The sequence below is a fragment of the Mauremys reevesii genome, linkage group 3 (genome assembly GCF_016161935.1).
Source record: "Mauremys reevesii isolate NIE-2019 linkage group 3, ASM1616193v1, whole genome shotgun sequence".
NCBI classification, from domain to species: domain Eukaryota; kingdom Metazoa; phylum Chordata; order Testudines; family Geoemydidae; genus Mauremys; species Mauremys reevesii.
Window position 1 is genome coordinate 97444469 of NC_052625.1, and position 22511 is coordinate 97466979.

Sequence of the window (22511 nt, forward strand, 5' to 3'; positions counted from 1 at the left end):
TTAGAAGGTCTCTTTCTATAGTCTATAATATATAACTAAACTATTGTTGTATGTAAAGTAAATAAGGGTTTTTAAAATGTTTAAGAAGCTTCATTTAAAATTAAATTAAAATGCAGAGCCCCCCAGACCAGTGACCAGGACCCCAGCAGTGTGAGTGCCACTGAAAATCAGCTCGCGTGCTGCCTTTGGCACACATGCCATAGGTTGCCTATCCCTGGGCTAGATGGACCTTTGGTCTGACCCAATACGGCCATTCTTATGTTCTTTCCTGTTTATTTTTCCCACAGCCCCTTATTCATCTAAATGAATGCATTCATACAGGAAAATATTAGACCCTCAATATGAAATAACTTCCACTTATTGACCAGTCACATACAGTGCCCATAAAATTGTTATAGCTTGGTATTCAAAGCATTATTACAGATTATACACTTCTGTCACAAGCACTACTGCTGCACAGTCAGTGGAAATATGGCATGGCCTAATTAATAAAGACCTGGAACTACACACGGGCAAAATATTTAAGAGAAGTTTCAGAAAAATTCCATAACTTGGCCATCATGTATAATTCTAAATACAACGCTCACAAGGTGAGCTCAGAACAAGAAGCTAAGACACTTGTGATGGAATATAATCCAGAATTCCTTACTTCTCTTTCAGTGTTTAAATTGTAACTTCCTTGGGGCAGGGACTTCTTGTTTCGTTTATGTCAGTATAGAGCCTAGCACAATGGGGTCCTGGTTCATGACTAGCTCGCATCACCGTTACCTTATCGGCTATTTTGTGTGGGGCCCAATCCCATAGCATGCTCTAAGAAAGCCTATTGTATCGGGCCCCACAGGCAAAATAGGTTGAGAAAAACACCTAGTTCAAGGATCCTGATGGAGTTTAGGCACAGAGCTACACAGAGTCATCAAAACTGAGGCAGCTTTGTGCCTGCCCAAGCAAACAAATTTAGTTGCTCAGGGAATTTAGGCATCTACAGGGTTAGATAACAGTTGAGAGGAGGTTTTGAAGGTCCAAATTTGGACTTAAGTGTGTAAATTGGCAGTTAAGCACCTAAGTCTCTTTGTGGATCTAGCTCTTTGCTTTTAGCACATTCAGATTGTCCAAAGCTCATAACGTCTCAGATTCTGAAAACATTGGTAAAAGTATATCAGTATCAAAGGGCAGGTACATGAGAGCTATGCCTGAATACAGGAGGTAGGAACGTGTATGTGTTTGCGGGGAGGGGAGGAGAAAAGAGATGTTGAAATTCTGGGGGGGGGGATGTCTTTCAATTCTTTCATTTCCACCTAGTTCTATAATGGGTCAGAACATGGAAAACATATTTAAAAGTTTTTAAAAAATTGTTTCCATTTTTGTTGCAATATTGTTGCCAGCTCTATTAGTTAAACTGGAGACTTAATTATTGTGTTCTTACATTTTACTTTCAGAATTCCAAGCTTTTCATTTGGGATAATGCAAATGTCTTTATGTTTGAAGAACAAATATATCTATGACGTAAATCACATATTATGCATTTTGTTTTTCATTTTATAAAACATGTGAGGATATTGTCAGATCTGTTCAATGGTTCTTTTCGGGATGGGAAAAAAAATCTCAACAACTGTTCCAACAGACTACCCTGATTACATTTTCCCTGGTCCCAGACAGAGGGAAAAAATAGAGGTTTAACTTTATTTATGCTCCAATAAAGTGGGAGCTATGCAAGAACAACTATTCTGATAATACTTATGATACAATCTTCAGTTGATGTTTATAGCAGAGCAATGCAATGGGCACACTGGTGAGTTACTGGATACACAAACTTATTAAAAAGTTTCTGCTTTCTTGGCTGCAGGATGATTTGTAGCAGTTGTAGCTACTATCAAAGAGATTAAACAAGGAAATGCAAGGAGGAGGCAGGCAATAATGAAATACCGGTATGAGCGGTTCATGAAACCCACTTGGACTAGCTGAAAATCCTGGAGTTAAGGTGCTGTGACAGTAATACCTGCAACCTTCTTGTTAGGCATCTTTTGCTAGTGGAAATGAAGACATTGGAATTCCATTCCTGGCCCTCCCCACCCCCAACACAAAAGAAAAAAGTTACTACCAACCCTGAAAGTTTGCAGTTCAAATGTTTATTTCAACAGGGTCCAGCGCTATCGCTCTGCAGCTAAATCAACAACTGATAAAGCCCCATATCCACTGCCAAAAGGTTCTCCTCCCTGTGGCCCAGAATGCATGACTGGTACATACAATCCATTCTCAGCTGCATGACTGAAATACTTCATTTCTTTGGGTTATCCCCGCAGTGCTAGAGACCCAGACGTCTGGGTGGTTTAAGAGATTAAGGAATGCTCATTCACATTGTCAGCACGTTACTTGTGTTTAGGAACTTGGGGAAAAATGTACTTTCTGGTCTCAGCTCTTTCCTACCTAGCTGACCTTACCTTACCTTACTGTACAGCCTCATTCATAACTAGAAATCTGTGAAATTTCAAAGAAATTGTAAAGACCTGCAGCTAGAGGGATAAAAAGGAGGAAACAGACAGAAAATAATGAGGGATGGGTGGAAGGAGGAGGTGAAGATGTGAGACACTTTGGCAGTTCTGAGATTGAGAATTTCTCCCAGGGGGTTTAATCCTGCTAGGTTCTAGGCACCCTCAACTCACACTGTAATCAGTGGAAGTTGAGGGTGTCCCATACCTCAGTCATGCACGGCACTTTCCTGGATCCAGCTCTGGGAAAGCAAGAGTAATTCCTTCACCTGCAATGGCCTTGACTGCAAAGGAGTGCAGCAATAAACAGGGGCGAAAAAAGAGGAGAGGAGGAGTAGAGAGGGAGTTGAGACTGACAAAACCAACACTACATAACTAGATGTGGTATTTGTGTCCATGGTTTCAAAAGGATGGAGAAGTTAGAGGGCTAGCAAAAATGCCCTACTCAAGGAACTAATCTGTTTAGTTTTTGATAATCAAGAGGGGACTTGATGATGATTTAAAAGTACTTTCCTGGGAGATGAATAGTAGGTATTAAAAGGTTCTGTAATCTAGCAGAGAAAGGCAAACAAGAACAAATGGTTGGAAGTTAAAGCCAGACAAAAAAAATCAGACAATTTTTAACAGAGGGTAAATTAACTATTGGAACAAACTAACAAGAAAAGTTTATTAGCTTTTGGAGTCCACAAATCAAGACTGGATGCCTTTCTGAAGATGGTGTTTGATTAAAACAATGTATTAGACTCAATAGAGGGACAACTGGGTGAAATTCTATGGCATGTGTTCTAAGAGGTCAGATGAAATGATCTAATGTCTCTTCTGGCCTTAAATCTGTGAATAGAGAAGTATAACTTACTGTGGCTGCTTGTAATGCTAGAATAGCATTTTAGATAGGAGAATGTTACCTTCCAGGTCACTTCCCATGGGAAAAGAAAGACAAAAAGCAGGTCTGTGGGTTCTGAAAAGCCTGACGTGTGCTGGCAAACTTTGAAACTCAGCAACATTTAAACAAGGTATTGAGAAAGGGGGACATGGAAGAAAGAGTAAAACACCTCATTTATGAATAAGTGCAAGTCAAACCATTTTCCCTCCTTATTTTTATTGAAAAAGATATAAACCAGTTCCATTTATTTTCTAATTACAAGCATATGCTTGGATTCTTTTTTCCTGCATTTAGAACACAGAGAAGTTCAACTCTTAGAAGCAGAAGTCACTAAATGGCTGTTCCTACCGAAGCACCTCCCTGGAGGTCTTAAAGAATTAGAAACAGAAAATAAAATAGCTCAAACCTTTTTGAGCGCTCTGCCCAACTCATTACAGTGTGTGATGAGCTCTCCTAATTGTGTCAGCCAGTGACCAATTTTTGTATTTAAGGAATCTGAGCAGTTTTAATAGATTATTCTAATTCTATCATACCTTCTATCTGAAGCATTTCTAATTATTCTGGCAGTGTGCGCCTGGTACAAGAACCACTCCTACCATACCTCTGGATTCAAGGTCAGTCAAACCAGCACATCCCTGCCCAAAACGCCTACAGCTTGCATGCCTTTGAGGGGTAAAACACTCTTACAATCATCAAGCAAGGCATGCAATGGATTGGTCATTTTATTATCTGGTTTGCTTTCTTGTTAAATATTTGAGAATATTCTGAGGATTATTATTCACAAAAACATTCCTAACTATGTGACACTAAAATAGCATTTGTAATCAGGACAAATTGGCAGAAGGCTTAAAATCTAAAACTACAGGATGAACTTGACATTGCCATTAACTCATGCTGCAGTTCAATCAAAAAATGAAACATATATATTGTGTGAGTGCAAAAAAGCACTAGAGCATCCAACTCTGGCTGTATTTCAAGCTTTCAGCTATTTGACGTAAGAAAGTCATCCAAAGGCTGCAAAAAACATCTCTTAAGCCATTCCAATTACTGTGGGAGAAATACAAGCAGTTCACCATCACTATTTGACCTTACTGACCAATAGACCTATTGCAAATTATTTGAATTCTAGGAATTCATGAATAAGTGAACACATTAAAAAAACCTCAAGGATAACAGATCACAAAATGTGCTATATTCATTTAATTGATATCTGTAACTCATTTATAGTGCTATTAATAAAAACTCTGAACATTTTGAAAGCAAAATCTTCACTTGGTACCTCCTTATAGCATCTCTACTATGAAACCTTTGAGAAGAGAAAAAGAGCTATACTGACTGATTAATCAGGTTCTGCTGTATTTTAAGCCCTTTCATTTAAATACAAAGAAACAAAAAATTGATTTAAAAACTGTTATATAGTGTTTTAGACATGCACACACATGCACTCCACCTCATTCATATCAATGCGATTTCCTTATATGGATCCAAGGGAATTTCTCTCTCTCCACACACAAAGTATGGATCATTCACAACTACCATTGGAAACAAAGCATTTAGCATTCACAGGATTAGGCTCATGCATATTACAAACTAGTGCATGAAACTTTCTTTAAAGAGGTTTTTTGACCCAATTGATTATCACAATTCTCTGATATAAGAGCTAAGCCCTTTGATTATTCATCCTCACTGACATTAATGACTCCAGTCTATTGTGCCAGCTAAATTGTTCAAATGCATGAAGTTAAAAATCTGTACACATTTATTTAAAAGAAGTACACACTAGAATTGGTTGAGTGATATTTACCTGATAAATGTCCTGATAATTAATAAAATGACCATTTTTGCTATAATTCACCCACCTTATATAATTAAGTGTATTCTTTGTAAATGTGTTTAAATTATTTTAAAATGTATGAAAATCATCAAATTAGTCATTCGTTGAAATATTTTATTTCATGTTGGCCCATACTCGTGCACAGAGCCGTCCCTAGCTATTTTGGTGCCCTATGCAGCCCCGCCGTGTGGGGGGGGGGGTTGTGCGGGGCCTTGCCCCAGGCCTCTGCAGTGGGGAGTGGGGGGGCTGGCCCCAGGCCTTCGTGGGGGATGGGGGGAAGGGGGGTTGGCCACTTCCTGCAGGAAGTGGAGTGACCCGGCCCCAGCCTGCTCTGCTCCCCTGGCTCCCAGGCTTTGGGGGACGGGGGAAACCACCCCCCAGCACTTGCCGGTGGCGCAGCTGAGGGCCAGGGGAGCGGAGCAGGCTGGGGCCGGGTCACTCTACTTACTGATAAGTGCAGGCCCGACCGCCTCTGGAGTCCTCAGCGGAATGGGAGCGGGGAAGAGGCAGGGTGGGGCAGGAGCTTGTCCATTTGCACCACTACACTAAAACAGCCCATCCAGGAAGAATAACCTACCAAGGAAACTAAAATATAGGGCCTCTCCTGCCAACACTTGTACAAGTAGCCTTTACTCGTGTGCTATTTCCACTGACATCAAGAGAACTGCATGTGAGAGAAAGGATTACTGAATGAGAGAAAAAGATTTTGAAAAAAGTATGTTTGAAATTATAGGATAAAAAAACGTAGATTAGAAATACTCTGAACCTTCCGAAGCAATTATTGTTATTAAGGCATTATGAAAGCTTAGGTTGTGTCTAGGTGAATTGTTAAGAAATATTGCAAGTAAACCTATACTTCTTTGCCAGATATAATTGTGTAAATTATCTCAAAGCCAATACTTATTCCAAAATGCCCTTAGGGAAGGGCGGGGGGGAGAGACTGCTTAAAAAAAGAGACAGAGATGGAATTATTATTTCCAGTGCCATTGCTCAACACATACCAACTCAGATTTTAAGGCCAGAAGGGACCATCATGATAATCAAGTCTGACCTGCATATTGCAGGTCACAGAACCTCACCCACCCACCCCTGCAATTTACCCATATCTTCTGGCTGAGTTACTAAAGTCCTCAAATCTTGATTTAAAGACTTCAAATTAGAGAATCAACCTTTTACTCTAGTTCAAACCAGCAAGTGACCTTTGGCCCATGAAAGAGAAAAAGGAGGGAAAAAAAGCCAGATACTCGGCTGGTCTGACCTGGGGGTGGAAATCCTTCCTGATCCCAAACATGGCAATCCATTAGACCCCAAGCATTCAGGTGAGATCCACCAACTAGACACATAGGAAATAATTCTATGTAATAATTCAGAGCCCTTCCCATCTAGTGTCCCATTTCCAGCCTTTGGAGATATTAGCCAATAGTAGTTACAGATCAGCCATGTGCCATTGTAAGCAATCTCATCATACCATCCCCTCCATAAATTTAACAAGCTCAGTCTGATAATAAGTTAGGTTTTTTGCACACACTACTTCCTTTGGAAGGCTGTTCCAGAACTTGACTCCTCTGATGGAGAAAACTATCTAATTTCAAGCCTAAACTTGTTCATGTCTAGTTTCTATCCATTTGTTCTTATGTCAACACTGGCCATAAATTTAAGTAATTGCTAATGAGGTTGGCATTCTTTCATAGGGTGAGATTTTTGGGGTGTTGCTGCCACAACTGAGCGATCTCTCCTTGTTTTTCTCTTACTGAGATACTAACCAGTATCCAGATCTTCTGGACATGCAAAAAATTAGATGGTAGAATAATTTGTATTGAGTGCTAACAACTTACTTAGATGTGAAGTTTTATTTTTATTTTTTTAAAGTTCTTACACTTAAAGATTAGATTACCATCCAACCTGCAAGTGTAGCAATAACCAACTTTTACCAAGTGGAACACAGAACTATAGAATGAATACTGCTGAGCACCGTGCATGGAACGACTAGAGCATACTGACTCAAGCCATGAGGGCAAGGGGTATAACAAGGAAGCCAAAAAACAGGGAAACTGATGATTTCTCCAGTTTAGCTATAATGTCATCATGTTATTCTTGTAAACATCAATGGTAGCAAAGGAGCCAATACCTGGAAAAGGGAGTGCTCAGGACAAGGAGAAGCAGTATAGGATGAGCACAAGGTGACATGTTAAAGTTCTGGACGTGCATAAGAGGCATCCACAGGGTTCAAAATTTTACAGGGACAGTAACAGAGTGATGATAGGGATCTTGGAATATCCTTCCCAGGAATAGTTTGTGATATTTACCATTTTGTGCGTTTGAAATGCAAACTGCTCTTAATAAATCTCTTAGTCTCCTGAAATTGTAATTTCTGTGGGTATTCGCACCGGCACAAAGCGGGAGAAACCTTAGACCAGTAATTTATGCATGAACGTCATATGTTTCTGCCTGTCTTCTGTATAGACCAGGGGTCAGCAACCTTTCAGAAGTGGTGTGCCGAGTCTTCATTTATTCACTCTAATTTAATGTTCCGCGTGTCAGTAATACATTTTAACATTTTTAGAAGGTCTCTTTCTATAAGTCTATAATATATAACTAAACTAAACATGCATCCGACGAAGTGGGTATTCACCCATGAAAGCTCATGCTCCCAAACGTCTGTTAGTCTATAAGGTGCCACAAGACTCTTTGCTGCTCTAACTAAACTATTGTTGTAAGTAAAGTAAATAAAGTTTTTTAAATGTTTAAGAAGCTTCATTTAAAATTAAATTACAATGCAGAGCCCTCCCAGACCAGTGGCCAGGACCCGGGCAGTGTGAGTGCCACTGAAAATCAGCTCGCGTGCCACCTTCGGCATGCGTGCCATAGGTTGCCTACTCCTGGTATAGTCCATATGGCTCAAACAGTACAACTAGCAATAAGGAATACCAAAATGTATAGGTATCCACTAGTGCTCTCTATTTTTCCTCAAACACAGTCAAATGGAAGATAGTACATAACTTCTTTAGTAATCAGGTATGCATTCTGCTCTCTTAGGGCTGGTCCACACTAAGAAGCGGGGTCGAACTAGGGTACGCAAATTCAGCTACGTGAATAGCGTAGCTGAATACCCTAGTTTGAACTACTCACCCGTCCAGACGCCGCGGAATCGAAGTCCGCGGCTCCAAGGTCGACTCCGCCACCGCCTTTTGCAGTGGTGGAGTACTGGAGTTCGAACTATCGCTTCTGGAGTTCGAACTATCGCGTCCAGATTAGACGCGATAGTTCGAACTCCGAGAAGTCGAACTCACCGCGTCGACCCAGCTCGTAAGTGTAGACTAGCCCTTAAACTGCTTTGCAAGAATCAGAAATTTCAGGCTGGAAGGGACATTGAGAGATCATCAAGACCAGACTCCTGCACTGAAAAAGGAACAAGTAAACCTAGACCATCTTTGTCCAGCCTGTTCTTAAAAACCTCCCATTATGGGGATTTCACAACCTCCCTTGGAAGTATTTTCCATATCTTAACAATCCCTATAGTTGGAAAGTTTTTCCTACTATCTAACCTAAATCTCCTTTGTTGCAGATTAAGCCCGTTACTTCTTGTCCTATCTTCAGTGGACCCTGAGAACAATTGATCACTGTCCTCTTTATAACAGCCCTTCACATATTCGAAGACTTATCAGGCCCTGCAAAACTAAACACATAGTTTTTCTAACCTTTCCTCATTTGTTCAGGTTTTCTAAACCATTTATCATTTTTGTTGCTCTCCTCTGGACTCTCTTCAAATCTTTCCTAAAGTGAAGCACCCAGAATCGGACATAGTACTCCAGTTGAGGCCTCACCAGTGCCAAGTAGAGTGGGACAATTATTTCCTGCGTCTTACATATAACATGACCTTTATCCATTCTGGTGTTTGGTATGACCCTTTTTTGCAACTGCAGCATATTTGTTGACTCATTCAATTTGTGATTCACTATAGCCCCAATTCTTTTCAGTAGTACTACTGCTAGCCAGTGATTCCCCATTTTGTAGTTGTGCTTTTGATTTTTTCTCCTTCCTAAGTGAAGTTCTTGTTGAATTCAGACCAGGTCTCCAATTTATCAAGGTTAGTTTTAATTCTAACCTTCTTCTCCAAAGTGTTTGAACCCCCCCCCCCCCCAGCTTGGTGTAATTTGCAAATTTTATAAGCATACTCCTCTACACCATTATCCAAGTCATTCATAAAAATGACAACTAGTACCAGATCCAGGAATGTCCACAGCAGGACTCCACTACATACTCCCTCCCAGTTTGCCCGCAAGCATTGATAACTACTCTTTAAGTACAATCTTTCAGCCAGTTGTGCATCCACATTATAGTCATTTCATCTAGACCACATTTCTCTAGTTTGCTTAGGAGAATGTGTCATGTGGAAGTGTGTCAAAAGTCTTATTAAAAATTAAGATATAGCATGTCTGCTCCCCCAACCTCATCCACTAGCCCAGTAACCCTGATAAAAGAGAAAATTGGGCTTGTTTGGCACAATTTGTCCTTGACAAATCCATGCTGGCTATTCCTTATAACTCCATTATCCTCTAGGTGCTTACAAATTGTTTGCATATCTTCCACTTCTCCCAGTTTAGTGTCATCTGCAAACTTGCTGGGGGTGTAATCCACACCATCCTCCAGATCATTAATGATGATATTGAACAAAACCAGGACCAACCTTGGGGCACTCCACTTGATACTGGCTGCCAACTAGACATAGAGTCACTACCCATTAAGCCCAATGATCTAGCCAGCTTTCTATCCACCTTATAGTCCATTCATCAAGCACATACTTCTTTAACTTGCTGGCAAGAATACTGTGGGAGACCGTATCAAAAGCTTTGCTAAAGTCAAGGAATAACATATCCACTGCTTTCCCCTCATCCACAGAGCCAGTTATCGCATCATAGAAGGCAATCAGGTTAGTCGGGCATGACTTGCCCTTGGTGAATCCATGCTAACTGTTCCTGATCACTTTCCTCTCCTCTAAATGCTTCAGAATTGATTCCTTGAGGACCTGCTCCATGATTTTTCCAGGGACTGAGGTGAGGCCGACTGGCCTGTAGTTCCCCGGATCTTCCTTCTTCCTGGTTACTTCCTCCACTTTATGAAACAAAAAGTTGTCCCCAGTACATTCCAAGAGTTTATTGGAAATTGTGTTTTGCCATAATTTTAAACATATCTGGGTAGATAAATTTCCCATTACTAACAGGTCTTATATTTTGGATATTTCTGTTTGTTCAAGAAATGTCTCATCGTCTTTCTGATTTAGTAGTCTATAGTAGTCCTCTACCATGATATGACTCCTATTTTTTACCTCTTTTATCTTTAATCAGAGATTTTCAACTGGTCTGCCTCTCACCACCTTCTGGACCTCAGAACAAGTCTATATATTCTTGATGTATAATGCAACACCTTCTCCCATTTAATCTAGCCTGTCCTTCCTGAACAAGCTGTGCTCCTTTATACCAGTATTCTAGTCATGAGACTTATACCATGTCTCTGTCTTAATTGAAGACTATTAAAAAATATTAAAGGCCAGAAGTGACTTCCTGCATAATACAGGTCAAAGAACCTCACCTAAAAATTTCTGCATCAAGCCTCTTACTTCTGTTTGAACTATAGTATTTCATCTAGAAAAATACCCAGGCTTGATTTAAAGGCTTCAGGTGATAGAGAATCCATCATGTCCTTAGGTGTTCGAATAGTTATTTATTTTTCCTGTTAAAAATGTGCACTTTACATTTAGTCCGTATTTGTCTAGCTTCACCTTTCAACCATTGGATCTCATGTCGTTTTTCCGCCAGATTAAGAAGCCATCTATTATTAGAAATATTTTCTCTATGTAGGATCCAGTTACTTCTTAATGTTCTCTTGGATAAACTATATAGACAGAGCTTCTTAAAGTCTCTCATTACAAAGCATATTTTACAGCCTTCAAATCATTCTTGTAGCTCTTCTCAATTTTTCAGTAATGAAGTAGTTTCTGAAAATTCAGGTCTGCAAACTTCCCAGAAGAGTGCTCTGTCACTTGAGTTTAAGTACTGGCTGCATGGTACAAGACAAATGAGGAGGGTCTTTTCTATTTTACCCACCTCTTTTCAGAAGTGGCAATGAAATGAGATGATTTAAAGGATGCTAACTTGCTTCATTTACATCTTAGATCAATAAATGTCCATAGAGAAGGCCTATTCATTGGATGAGCAGTGACCCTGATAAAGTATAAATGACTAGAGCTAGGTGGAAAACTGTTTCTGTCCCATGAGAATTTGGGATTTTGAAAAAAAATCCCATAGTGAATCAAGCGAAAGTCAAAAAAAACCACCCAAGTTTTCATGAACTAAAAATCCAGAACATTTGTTTTGGTTTAATCAAAATGTTCAGATAATTTTGAAATGTTTCCTTTCAATCTCAAACTTTTTTCCTTCTTTCAGGGTAAATTTTCTAAAATTTTGAATGAAAAGTTGTTTCAACTAAAAAAACCTAAAACTTTCTAGATTGACAATTTTAAAATTTGATAGTCTCAAAATATGTTACTTTAACTGAAAATATTACAAGTCTGGTATTTTGTTGATCTCAATATTATTTCGTGAACAGTTTCAGTTTAGACAAAAAAAACATTTTGGGGGGGCGGGGGGAATTCCTGACCAACTCTGCAAATGAATTATTTCACAGATGCCTCTCTATACTCTGTTATGAAGACAATAGAAACTGCATAAATAGAAACATATGCTATTTCATCTAAGATCCTTTCCATCCCCATTTGCCATGTCACCTGTAACTAAGGACTCAACTGATAAACACTTAATTAGGAGATCTGTCCTTTACATAAACTTATATTGAGTCATTGAATTTATCAAGATAACTGCATTTCATTCTGCCTCCCTCCAGTTCCCCTTATAACTGAGTAAAAATAATGAAGTCATGGCTAAGATAACTTAGATGAGCCTAGGAAAGCAGAAATACAAATGATTAGTAACCAACCACTACCACTAAAATCCACCAATGTCTCCCCTGGAGCCAACCTTTCACTGAAAAGTTACAAAAACACTTTTCCTGCAGAAACATGAGGAGCTTTAGCTGAATGCTCAGAACAACAACATTTGCCTCATCTAAGTGGTAGCTATGCAAAGAGGCAATAATCACATTCTTGTGACCGGAGGTAGGAATAGTCTATGTTTAGTTCAAATTGTGAAAAAAGCTACAAGAGCCTTCTGTGCTCATATATGAGCTGGAGGTAATGTATAGAGGTCACCCAAGTTTCATGCTTGGTTAGTTTGTATTCAGAAAGAAACAAAGTTGTTTCAATTTTTTCCCTACAGCAGCCAAGTATGGTTTTTAGTGAGTTTTAACTGCTTCTTACTTAAATTTGGAGCTGAGCTGAATGAAATACCAAGCAGTCAAATGACTTGCCGCAGACAACAGAATCAGTTGTCCAACAGACCCTGTACATGCAGGATATACTATTCAGTAGCTTTAACCACTAGATTTCAGTTCTACTTCTGCCAGGTGTACTCTGTTCCACAGGGTTTTACCTGGACAGTTCAGTTTTTGGTCACTGTTTTTTGAGATGGTGTGCTGTACCTCCCTGTGTGATACCAAGTGGCAAGGCACAGCAACGGCCATGAAAGAAAGAGACAACATGAGGGTGACTCTTCCCATCTCACGCCCATCCCAACTGCTTGCAGGACACAATATATTTTGAAAAGGAAACCTATTTTATTGCATTTGCATTCAAAGAGGTGATGTCCTTAAGTTGTGCCTTGAACTGAACTATCTTGCTAATCTAGCACTGAATTTATAATAAATCAATGAGCAAAAATTATGCTGCACTCTGAGAGGGAATTCACAAGAAAAGGCTATTTCAGATAAGGAGTATTTACATAAAAGAGCTTTGCACAGTATATGTGCAAAGGGAAGGCGGGAGGAGGGAAGAGAACAACCCTGGAACGTTGAATAGGATTCAGCATGGAGTTTTATTTTTAAATTAGATTCCTCACCAGTGCCATGATGAGACATACACGAACCCAACGATAGAAAGGAGAAGTGGGTTTTTTTGTTTGTTTGTTTTTTAAATCTTGGACTAAACTAATTACAATGTTATTAGTTGATATATATAATTTAACAAACAGGGACATAAATGCATGATGGTTGTCAGCTTGTGAAATATACTGTTTTGTTCTTCGGGAATCAATCTATAGTCTCCGTACCTTCACAAATACACAATTCCCTAGGAATAAGGAACTTAGTACTACCCTTCCACAAGTTATTACCTTGAATGCTTCTTTTGAAGAAGGCCTTACAGCCCTCGCAAGACCAGACTCCATAATGGTAGCCTGAAGCATAGTCATTGCACACAGCACAGTAGCGGGTTTCCTTGGTGGATTCCATGGACAGGCTGCCCTTTTCACTGGTGCTGGACATCCTCTCCCTGCTCCCCTGTCGCCTGTTATCTGAACTTGGCCTGTAAAATGAAATTTCAGTGAATTTATTGATATTAAAAGGTCTCATTCCAGATGCTGAGTTACATTAAAATATATTAAATACTTTAACATTACTTTTACATGTAAGTAATTGCCACAGGCATGTTATATGATCACAAGGAAGAAAAGGAATGGAAGTGATTTGTGGGATTGAAAATGGAAGGGAATGTGGTCAGAGAGACACTGCTGAGATGTGGTCCGCACTATGAAAATATCGAAGAACAAGACTGCTTTGGGAAATGGAATGCAACTGTCTGAGATAGAATCATGAGACCAAAAATACTAAAAATTATTTGGCTTACTATTTAACATACTGATCACTTAAGTTTATTTAATTTTCAATTCTTGAACAGATGTCAGTTATTTTATCAGGATCATATGATCTTGTCCTAGCCAATTACATTGTGTTTCTGAATCTAACAAGTTGGACCTTTCTCCAGGTTTTACTTTTAGGTGCAGACATGTTGTCCTCTTCCCCATTTTGAGTGCAGCAGGAATCCCTGTTTTTTTTAATTAATGAGGCATCTGTCACAAACAGCAACTTCAAGCTCCTAGCCAAAACTCCCCAACAATTCTCCAAAGACTCCTACTCTCAAATGCCATCTTCCTTTCATGTAACTAAAATTACTCCCCAACATCTGCTGTCACTCCTCCCAAGTATCCATATCAGCCAAAACTTCCTGGAAGCATTCCTATGCCACTCCCAAATGCCACCATCCATACCTGTCAAAACTCATATGCCTTCTGTGCCCAAATTAAATTCATTGGCATTCAACTGCTTAGAATGGATATCACTTATAGAAATACAAGGTATTGTCATAGAATCATAGAATATCAGAGTGATAGGCTATTCTAAGCAACTGAATTATGCCAAAAATCCAGGTTAACAGCATTTTTGAAGTCAAGCGAAAGCTTTTGCCTCAAGCCCTGTATTCCAGTTCATTTTGGACTCTTCTTTTAATATTCACCTGTGGTTTATTTGTGACTTGTGTAAGTTGAAAACAGCTGTGAACAGTGAAATGCAGACATGGCAGACCTCTGGCTTTTCGGAGGTTCTAGAAAGTGGGGAGGTGACAGAATTCCTGACACCATAAGCATGACCATAATATGCAAAGTAACATTCATTTGCATATTTTGGATACTATTAAAATTTAAGAGGAGGAGGGAGACCTCCCTCCCTAGGTCTACTTTTAACCCTTTCCTGTTTTTTCCATCATTTTGTTGTCCTTCATTGCTTTGATTTCTCCCTTTGAAGCTGATTTACCTCAAAGTCTCATTTAACCACATCCCTTTTACTGTATCACTTCACTACTTCTTCTCCCATGTTGCCGAGACTTAGAAATAAGCAAAAGAAGCCAAGCACTAATCAAACCTGCATTTTTATACTTTCCCTGTACCCTTCCGCCACAGCCATAAAGATGCCAGAACATCCCTTTCCTTCCAACACATGGAACTGCTAAGACCATCACTTAGGGTACATCTACACTATCCGCCGGATTGGCGGGTAGCGATTGATCTATTGGGGATCAATTTATCATGTGTAGTGTAGACACAATAAATCGATCCCCGATCGCTCTCCCATCGACTGCTGAACTCCAGCTCAGCGAGAGGCGGAAGCAAAATCAAGAGGGGAGTGGCAGCCATTGATCCCGCGCCGCAAGGATGCAAAGTGATTCTAAGTCGATCTAAGAGAAGTCCTGTGGCATCTTATAGACTAACAGACGTTCTGCAGCATGAGCTTTCGTGGGTGAGTACCCACTTCTTCAGATGCAAGTATCTGAAGAAGTGGGTACTCACCCACGAAAGCTCATGCTGCAGAACGTCTGTTAGTCTATAAGGTGCCACAGGATTCTTTGTTGCTTTTACAGATCCAGACTAACACGGCTACCCCTCTGATACTTGATAAGAGAAGTCGACTTCAGCTACGCTATTCTCATAGCTGAAGTTGCATATCTTAGATCGATCCCCACCTCCACCCCCCAGTGTAGACCAGGCCATAGTGGAGGAGAAGAGATCTCCACGCTTCAGTCTTTGCTGCTTTTCTGAGATTCCCAACCCTCCCATTGTTTCTTGGTATGAGGTAGGGGATGGGAGCCACTGGAAAGGGGAAGTACCTCACAGCAACAGGGCCAGCTCGGAGAAGAGGATGGTTCTGGCAGGGGAGAGGTGGACTAGCTTGGACTCATAAACAGAATTCATGGCCTAACTCTGCCTCATTATGATCACAGATCTTCCCTCTTGTCCGCCAGCCCCAATAGCCTCAACGTAACTCAGGAAATTAACAGCCCTCCAGAAGTAGGGCTTTTTGAAGTTTTCAGTGTTTTTACTCCAATGAAAAGCAAAAATAAACTAACAAAACACCTTTAGCCACATTTTAACAAGGATAACCTATACACCAGTTTAGGTGAATGAGACTATACACTTAACTATTCATCAAAATGATTAATGGATTTCAAGCCTGGAAGGGATCATTGTGATCTACTCTAATCTCCTGTCTAGAGACCATATAACTTCCCCAAAATAATTCCTAGAGCATATATTTTATAAAAGCATCCTATCTTGACTTAAAATTGCCACTGATAAAGAATCCATTGTGACCTTTTGCAAGTTGTTCAGTGGTTAATTACCCTCACTGTTAAAAAATTGTGCCTTATTTCCAATAGACGGAAGTTGAAACTAGACTGTATCATGTTACACCCTTCTCTGCTAGATTGAAAAGCCCATTATCAAATAGGTTTACCCTATTAGATACTTCTAGACTGGAACATAGGCATCACTTAACCATCTCTTTGTTAAGGAAGTTGGTGGCAATGGGAGACTTCAACTACTCAGACATCTGTTGGGAAAATAATGTGGCAGGGCACAGATTATCCATCAAGTTCTTGGAACGTATTGGAGACAATTTTTTATTTCAGAAGGCAGAGAAAGCTATTAGGGGAGAGACTGTTCTAGATTTGATTTGACAAATAGGGAGGGACTGGTTGAGAATTTCAAAGAGGAAGGCAGCTTGGGTGAAAATGATCATGAAATGGTAGAGTTCATGATTCTAAGGAACGGTAGAAGGAAATAAAGATAAAGATAATGGATTTCAGGAAATCAGACTTTAGCAAACTCAGGGAGTTGGTAGGCAAGATCCCATGGGAAGCAAGTCTAAGCGGGAAAACACTTCTAGAGGTGACAGTTTTCAGAGAGACATTAAGAGCAGAAGAGAAAAACTATCCCACTGCACGGGAAAAATGTGAAGTATGGCAGGAGACCACCCTGTCTTAACCAGGAGCTCTTCAATTATCTGAAACACACACACACAGTCCTACAAAGAGTGGAAACTAGGTCAAATTACAAAGGCTGAATATAAACAAATAAGTACATAGAGACAAAATTAGAAGGGTCAAGGCACAAAATGAGATGAAACTAGCTAGAGACATAAAGGGTAACAAGAAAACATTCTACAAATACATTAGAAGCAAGAGGAAGACCAAGGACAGGTTAGGCCTGTTACTCCCATGGGGCGGCGGGCGGGGCAGGGAGAGGGAACAATAACAGAAAGTGTGGAAATGGCAGAAGTGTTGAATGACTTTTTTGTTTCAGTTTTCACCAGTGGTGAGCTGGAGCCGGTTCCCACGGGTTCGTGGGAACCGGTTGTTAAATTTAGAAACCCTTTTAGAACCGGTTGTAAAGGGCTTTTAAATTTAACAAAAGCTCCAGCAGCTCCCTGCCCTGCCCCAGGCCCCAGCTCACCTGGCTCCAGCTCTGCCTCCTCCTCTGAAGGCTCCCCTCTGGGCTTCCCGCCAATCAGCTGTTAGCGCGGGAAGCCTGAGAGGGCTGAGAAGGAAGCAGCAGCTTCCTGCAGGTGAGCTGGGGCGGGGGGCATGAGGAAGGCTCTAGGTGCCGCGCGGCTCCAGGCCAGCCCCCGGCCCCAACTCCGACGCTGGCTGGGCGGCGTGGCTCTGGGCCGGCCCCCGGCCCCGACTCCAGTCTCCAGCCCAGCCCCTGACTCCGGCCTGGCCAGTGGCTCCAGACCGGCCCCAACTTTGGGCCGGCCCTGACTCCAGGCCGGCCAGCGACTCCGGCCTCCAGCTTCGGGCCAGCCCCCAGTCCCCAACTCCGGCCTGGACCTCGACTCTGGCCTGGCCAGTGGCTCCAGGCCGGCCCCTGGCCCCGACTCCGGGCCGGCCAGCAGCTCCGGCCCCCAGCTCTGGGCTAGCTCCAGTCCCAACTGCGGGCCGGCCCCCGATTTCAGGCTGGCCAGCGGCTCTGGCCCAGCCCCCAACTCCGGCCTGGCGCCCACAGCCCCCATCTCCAGGCAGTGCAGTAAGGGGGGCAGGGAGGGGGTGTTGGATAGAGGGTGGGGGGTGGATTAGGGTCGGGACTCGGGGCAGTCAGAGGGCAGGGAACAGGGGAATTGAATGGGGACAAGGGTCCTGGGGGGGCAGTCAGGAAGGAGAGGGGGTTGGATGGGGCGGTGGGAGGCAGTCAGGGGCAGGGGTTCCAGGGGCAGTCAGGACAGAGAGAAGGGGGGGTTGGATGGGGCAAGGGTTCCGGGGGGCCATCAGGAATAAGAGGAGGGGTTGGATGGGGCGGCAGGGGTACTGGGGATGGGGTGTCAAGGAACGTGGGAGGTTAGATAGGGCAGGAGTCCCCGGGGGCAGAGGGGGGGACGACCCCCTCGTGGGGTGAGAAGGAGGGAACCGGTTGTTAATATTTTGGCAGCTCATCACTGGTTTTCACCAAAAAAGTTAGTAGCGATTGGACATCAAACATAGTGAATGCCAGTGAAAATGAGGTAGGATCAGAAGCTAAAACAGGGAAAGAACAAGTTAAAAATTATTTAGACAAGTTAGATGTCTTCAAGTCACCAGGGCCTGATGAAATACTCAAGGAGCTGACTAAAGAGATATGAGTCATTAGTGATTATCTTCAAAAAGTCATGGAAGAGGGAAGAGATTCCAGAGGACTGGAAAAAGGCAAATATAGTGCTCATCTAAAAAAGGGGAAATAAGGACAACCTGGGGAATTACAGACCAATTAGCTTAACTTCAGTACCAAGAAAGATAATGGAGCAAATAATTAAGCAATCAATTTGCAGACACATAGAAGATAATAAGGTGATAAGTAACAATCAGCATAGATTTATCAAGAACAAATAATGTCAAACAAACTTAATTGCTTTCTTTGACAGAACAACAAGCCTTGTGGATGGGGGAACGCAGCAGGTGTGGTATATCATTACTTTATTAAGGCTTTTGATACTGTCTCATGTGACTGTCTCATAAAAAAACTAGGAAAATACAACCTAGATGGAGCTACTATAAGATAGGTGCATAATGGGTTGGAAAATCATTCCCAGAAAGTAATTATCAGCGGTTCACAGTCAAGCTGGCAAGGCATATCAAGTAGGGTCCCACAGGGATCAGTTCTGGGTGTGGTTCTGCTCAATATCTTAATCAATTATGTAGATTATGGCATAGAGAGTACATTTATAATGTTTGCAGATTATACCAAGCTGGGAGGGGTTGCAAGTGCTTTGGAGGATAGGATTAACATTCAAAATGATCTGGCAAAATGGAAAAATGGTCTGAAGGAAATAGGAATAATTTTCAGGACAAATGCAAAGTACACCACTTAGGAAGGAACTATCAGTTGCATACATACAAAATGGGAAACAACCGTCTAGAAAGGAGTACTGCAGAAAGAAGGACTGCAGAAAGGGATCTGGGGGTGAGTGAATCACTAGATAAATATGAGTGAACAGTGTAACAGTTGCAAAAAAAATCAAACATCATTCTGGGATGTATTAGCAGGAGTGTTGTAAGGAAGACTTGAGAAGTAATTCTTCTGCTCTACTCCATGCTGATTAGGCTTCAACTGGAGTATCAGGAAAAATGTGGACAAATTGGAGTAAGTCCCAGAAAGAGCAACAAAAATGATTAAAGGTCTAGAAAAATGTGACTGTGATGGACGATTGAAAAAAATTGAGTTTGTTTAGTCTGGAGTAAAAAAGACAGAGAGGGGGCAGGATAACAGTTTTCAAGTACATAAAAGGTTTAGATGGAGAAGAGAAAAAATTATTCTCCTTAACCTCTGAGGATAGGACAAGAAGCAATGGGCTTAAATTGCAGCAAGGGCGGTTTAGGTTTGACACTAGGAAAAACTTCCTAACTGTCCAGGTGGTTAAGCACTAGCATAAATGGCCTTGGGAGGTTGTGGAATTTCCATCACTGGAGATTTTTAAGATCAGGTTAGACAAACACCTATGCAGGATGGTCTAGATCAGGGGTGGGCAAACTTTTTGGGCTGAGGGCCACATCTGGATGGGGAAATTGTATGCAGGGCCGGGGCAGGGGGTTGGGGTGCGGGAGTGAGGGAGTGCAGGGTGTGGGAATGGGCTCAGGGCAAGGGATTGGGGCAGAGGAGGGGTGCAGAATGTATGAGGGGGCTCAGGGCAGGAGGTTGGGGTGCACAGGGGTGCAGGACAGGGCCGGCTTTAGGCCGATTCCCTTGAATCGGGCCCTGTGCCTAAGAGGGCCCCCGTGCCTGCGCCTAAGAGGGCCCCGAGCCCTAAAGAAGAGCGCCAAACTTAGGCGCCTTTTTAATTTTTACTCACTGGGCAGTGCTCCAGGTCTTCGGCAGCACTTCGACGGCAGGTCCTTCAGTGCCGCGGAAGTCCTGGAGCGCCGCCGGGTGAGTCATCCCTGCCGGGGCCCCGTCGAAACAATTCAAATCAGGTCCCACACTTCCTAAAGCCGGTCCTGATGCAGGATGCAGCAGGGCACTCAGGGCAGGGGGTTGGGGTGCAGGAGGGTTGTATGAGGGGGCTTAGGGCAGGGAGTTGGGGTGTAGGATGCAGGCAGGGTTCAGGCTCTGGCCCAGCGCCACTTACCTAAAGTGGCTCCGGGGTGGCAGTGGCGCGCACCAGGGTCAGGGCAGGTTCCCTGGATGCCTTCTCTGTCCCCGGCCCTGAGCCACTCCAGGAAGCGCTGCAGCCCCTTTGGGGGTGGGGGGCAGAGGGCTCCATGTGCACTGCCCTTGCCATGCCTCCAAGTACCTCCCCCGATGCTCCCATTGGCCACAGTTCCCCTGGAGGCAAGGACAATGCACGGAACCCTCTGCCCCCCACCCGCACCCCCCCGCCTGGGGGCTGCAGGGATGTGGTGCCAGTCACTTCTGTGAGCAGCACAGGGCCCACGGCGCCACAGGGGGCAAGCCTGCGGGACGTATCCAAAGCCCTGAGGGGTCGGATCTGGCCCGCGAGCCGTAGTTTGCCCACCCCTCATCTAGATAATCCTTAGTCCTGCCATGAGTGCAGGAGACTCATGCAGGACTAGATGACCTCTCAAAGTCCCTTCCAGTCCTATGACTCTATGAAGCTAAACCGATGGATCTCCTTGAGTCTATCACTATCAGGCATGTTTTCTAATCCCTTGATCATTCTCATGGTCTCGTCTCTGAACCCTCTCCAATTTATAAACATCCTTTTTGAACTGTGGTCACCTGAAATGGAACAGTATTCCACCAGCAGTTGGACCAGTACCAGGAAATTAACCTCTCTGGTCCTACTTGAGATTCCCCTATGTATACATCCAAGGAGCCCTTTAGGAACTTGCACTAGGAACTTCTGGTCAGCTGATTATTCACCATGACCCCCAAATCCTTTTCAAGGTCACTGCTTCCCAGGATAGAGTCCCCTATCCTGTAAATATGACTTACATCCCTTGTTCCAGATGTATACATTTACATTTAGCCATATTAAAAACACAATGTGTTTGCAAGCAGTTTACCAAGTAATGTAGATCAGCAACCTATTGTATTCATTATTTCCCAGTCCCCCAATTTTTGAGTCATCTGCAAACTTTATCACTGATGATTTTATGTTTTCTTTCAGGTAAAACACTTGATAAAAGCGTTAAATAGTATAGAGCCAAGAACCAATCCCTGCACCCATTCAGTGATGATTCTCCATTTACAAGTACATTGACACCTATCTGTTAGCCAGTTTTAAACCCATTAAGTGTGTGCCAGGTTAATTTTATATCATTCTAAGGTTTTTTTGAAAAACTAAAATACTGGGTGGTTTCAAGTCAAATGTCTTACAGAAGTCTCGGTATATTACATCAGCACTATTACCTTTACCAAGCAAACTTGTAATCTCATCAAAAGAAAAAGGTAGTTTGACAAGATCTATTTTCCAAAGACCCATGCTAATTGACATTAGTTATATTACCCTCTTTTCAGTCTTATTCATAGAGTCCCATAATAGCCACTCTGTTATCTTGCCCAGTTTTGATGTGCTTTCCATCAGCTTCCCTCATAATAGAAAAAAGCCGCAAGAGAGAACCCCAGTGGCTCAGCTTTGGGGATTCCTACAGCTGTGAATCACCCATAGGAATGCTCACTTTCTACACACAAACTACTGTTAACAGAAGAAAAAGTGGGGTTAAGTGTTTCATTGCTGTTGCCACATGCCAATCAGGTCTGAACTACTTGTTCCAAATACCCTGGTTCCTGACCTACTAGCAAAGTTCAAATGTTTGCCAACTACTCCAATTCAGCTGTACAGGGCTTCCTGCAGTTAAGTACAAGTGATTTTTAAAAAAGGTTGCAGTAAAAGGCATCATTATCCCAGCAAACATTTGGAGATCTTCAGTCATCAGGGTTGCCTACCAAACCATTTGAGATCAAAGCACCTAAGTCATTTAGGAGCCTAAATCTTATTGATAGGCTTTGGACCAGGCCCTATTCTCTACATTGCATGTTCACACTGAGGTCACAAAGCAATGTCCTACTCTGAACATATGTTTTTATAATGGCACCATCAC

At 42.2% G+C, this 22511-nt stretch overlaps 1 protein-coding gene across 5 annotated transcripts in view; it reads right to left on the bottom strand.

Annotated features, from left to right (window-relative positions):
* ESR1 (estrogen receptor 1) overlaps positions 1–22511 on the bottom strand; it is a 285231-nt gene that overhangs the window by 131502 nt on the left and 131218 nt on the right. For all 5 annotated transcript variants that reach the window (XM_039530311.1, XM_039530314.1, XM_039530315.1 and 2 more), the window contains one exon: positions 13486–13676. In XM_039530311.1, the coding sequence (XP_039386245.1) occupies positions 13486–13676 (191 nt within the window). The remainder of the gene's footprint in view (positions 1–13485; positions 13677–22511) is intronic.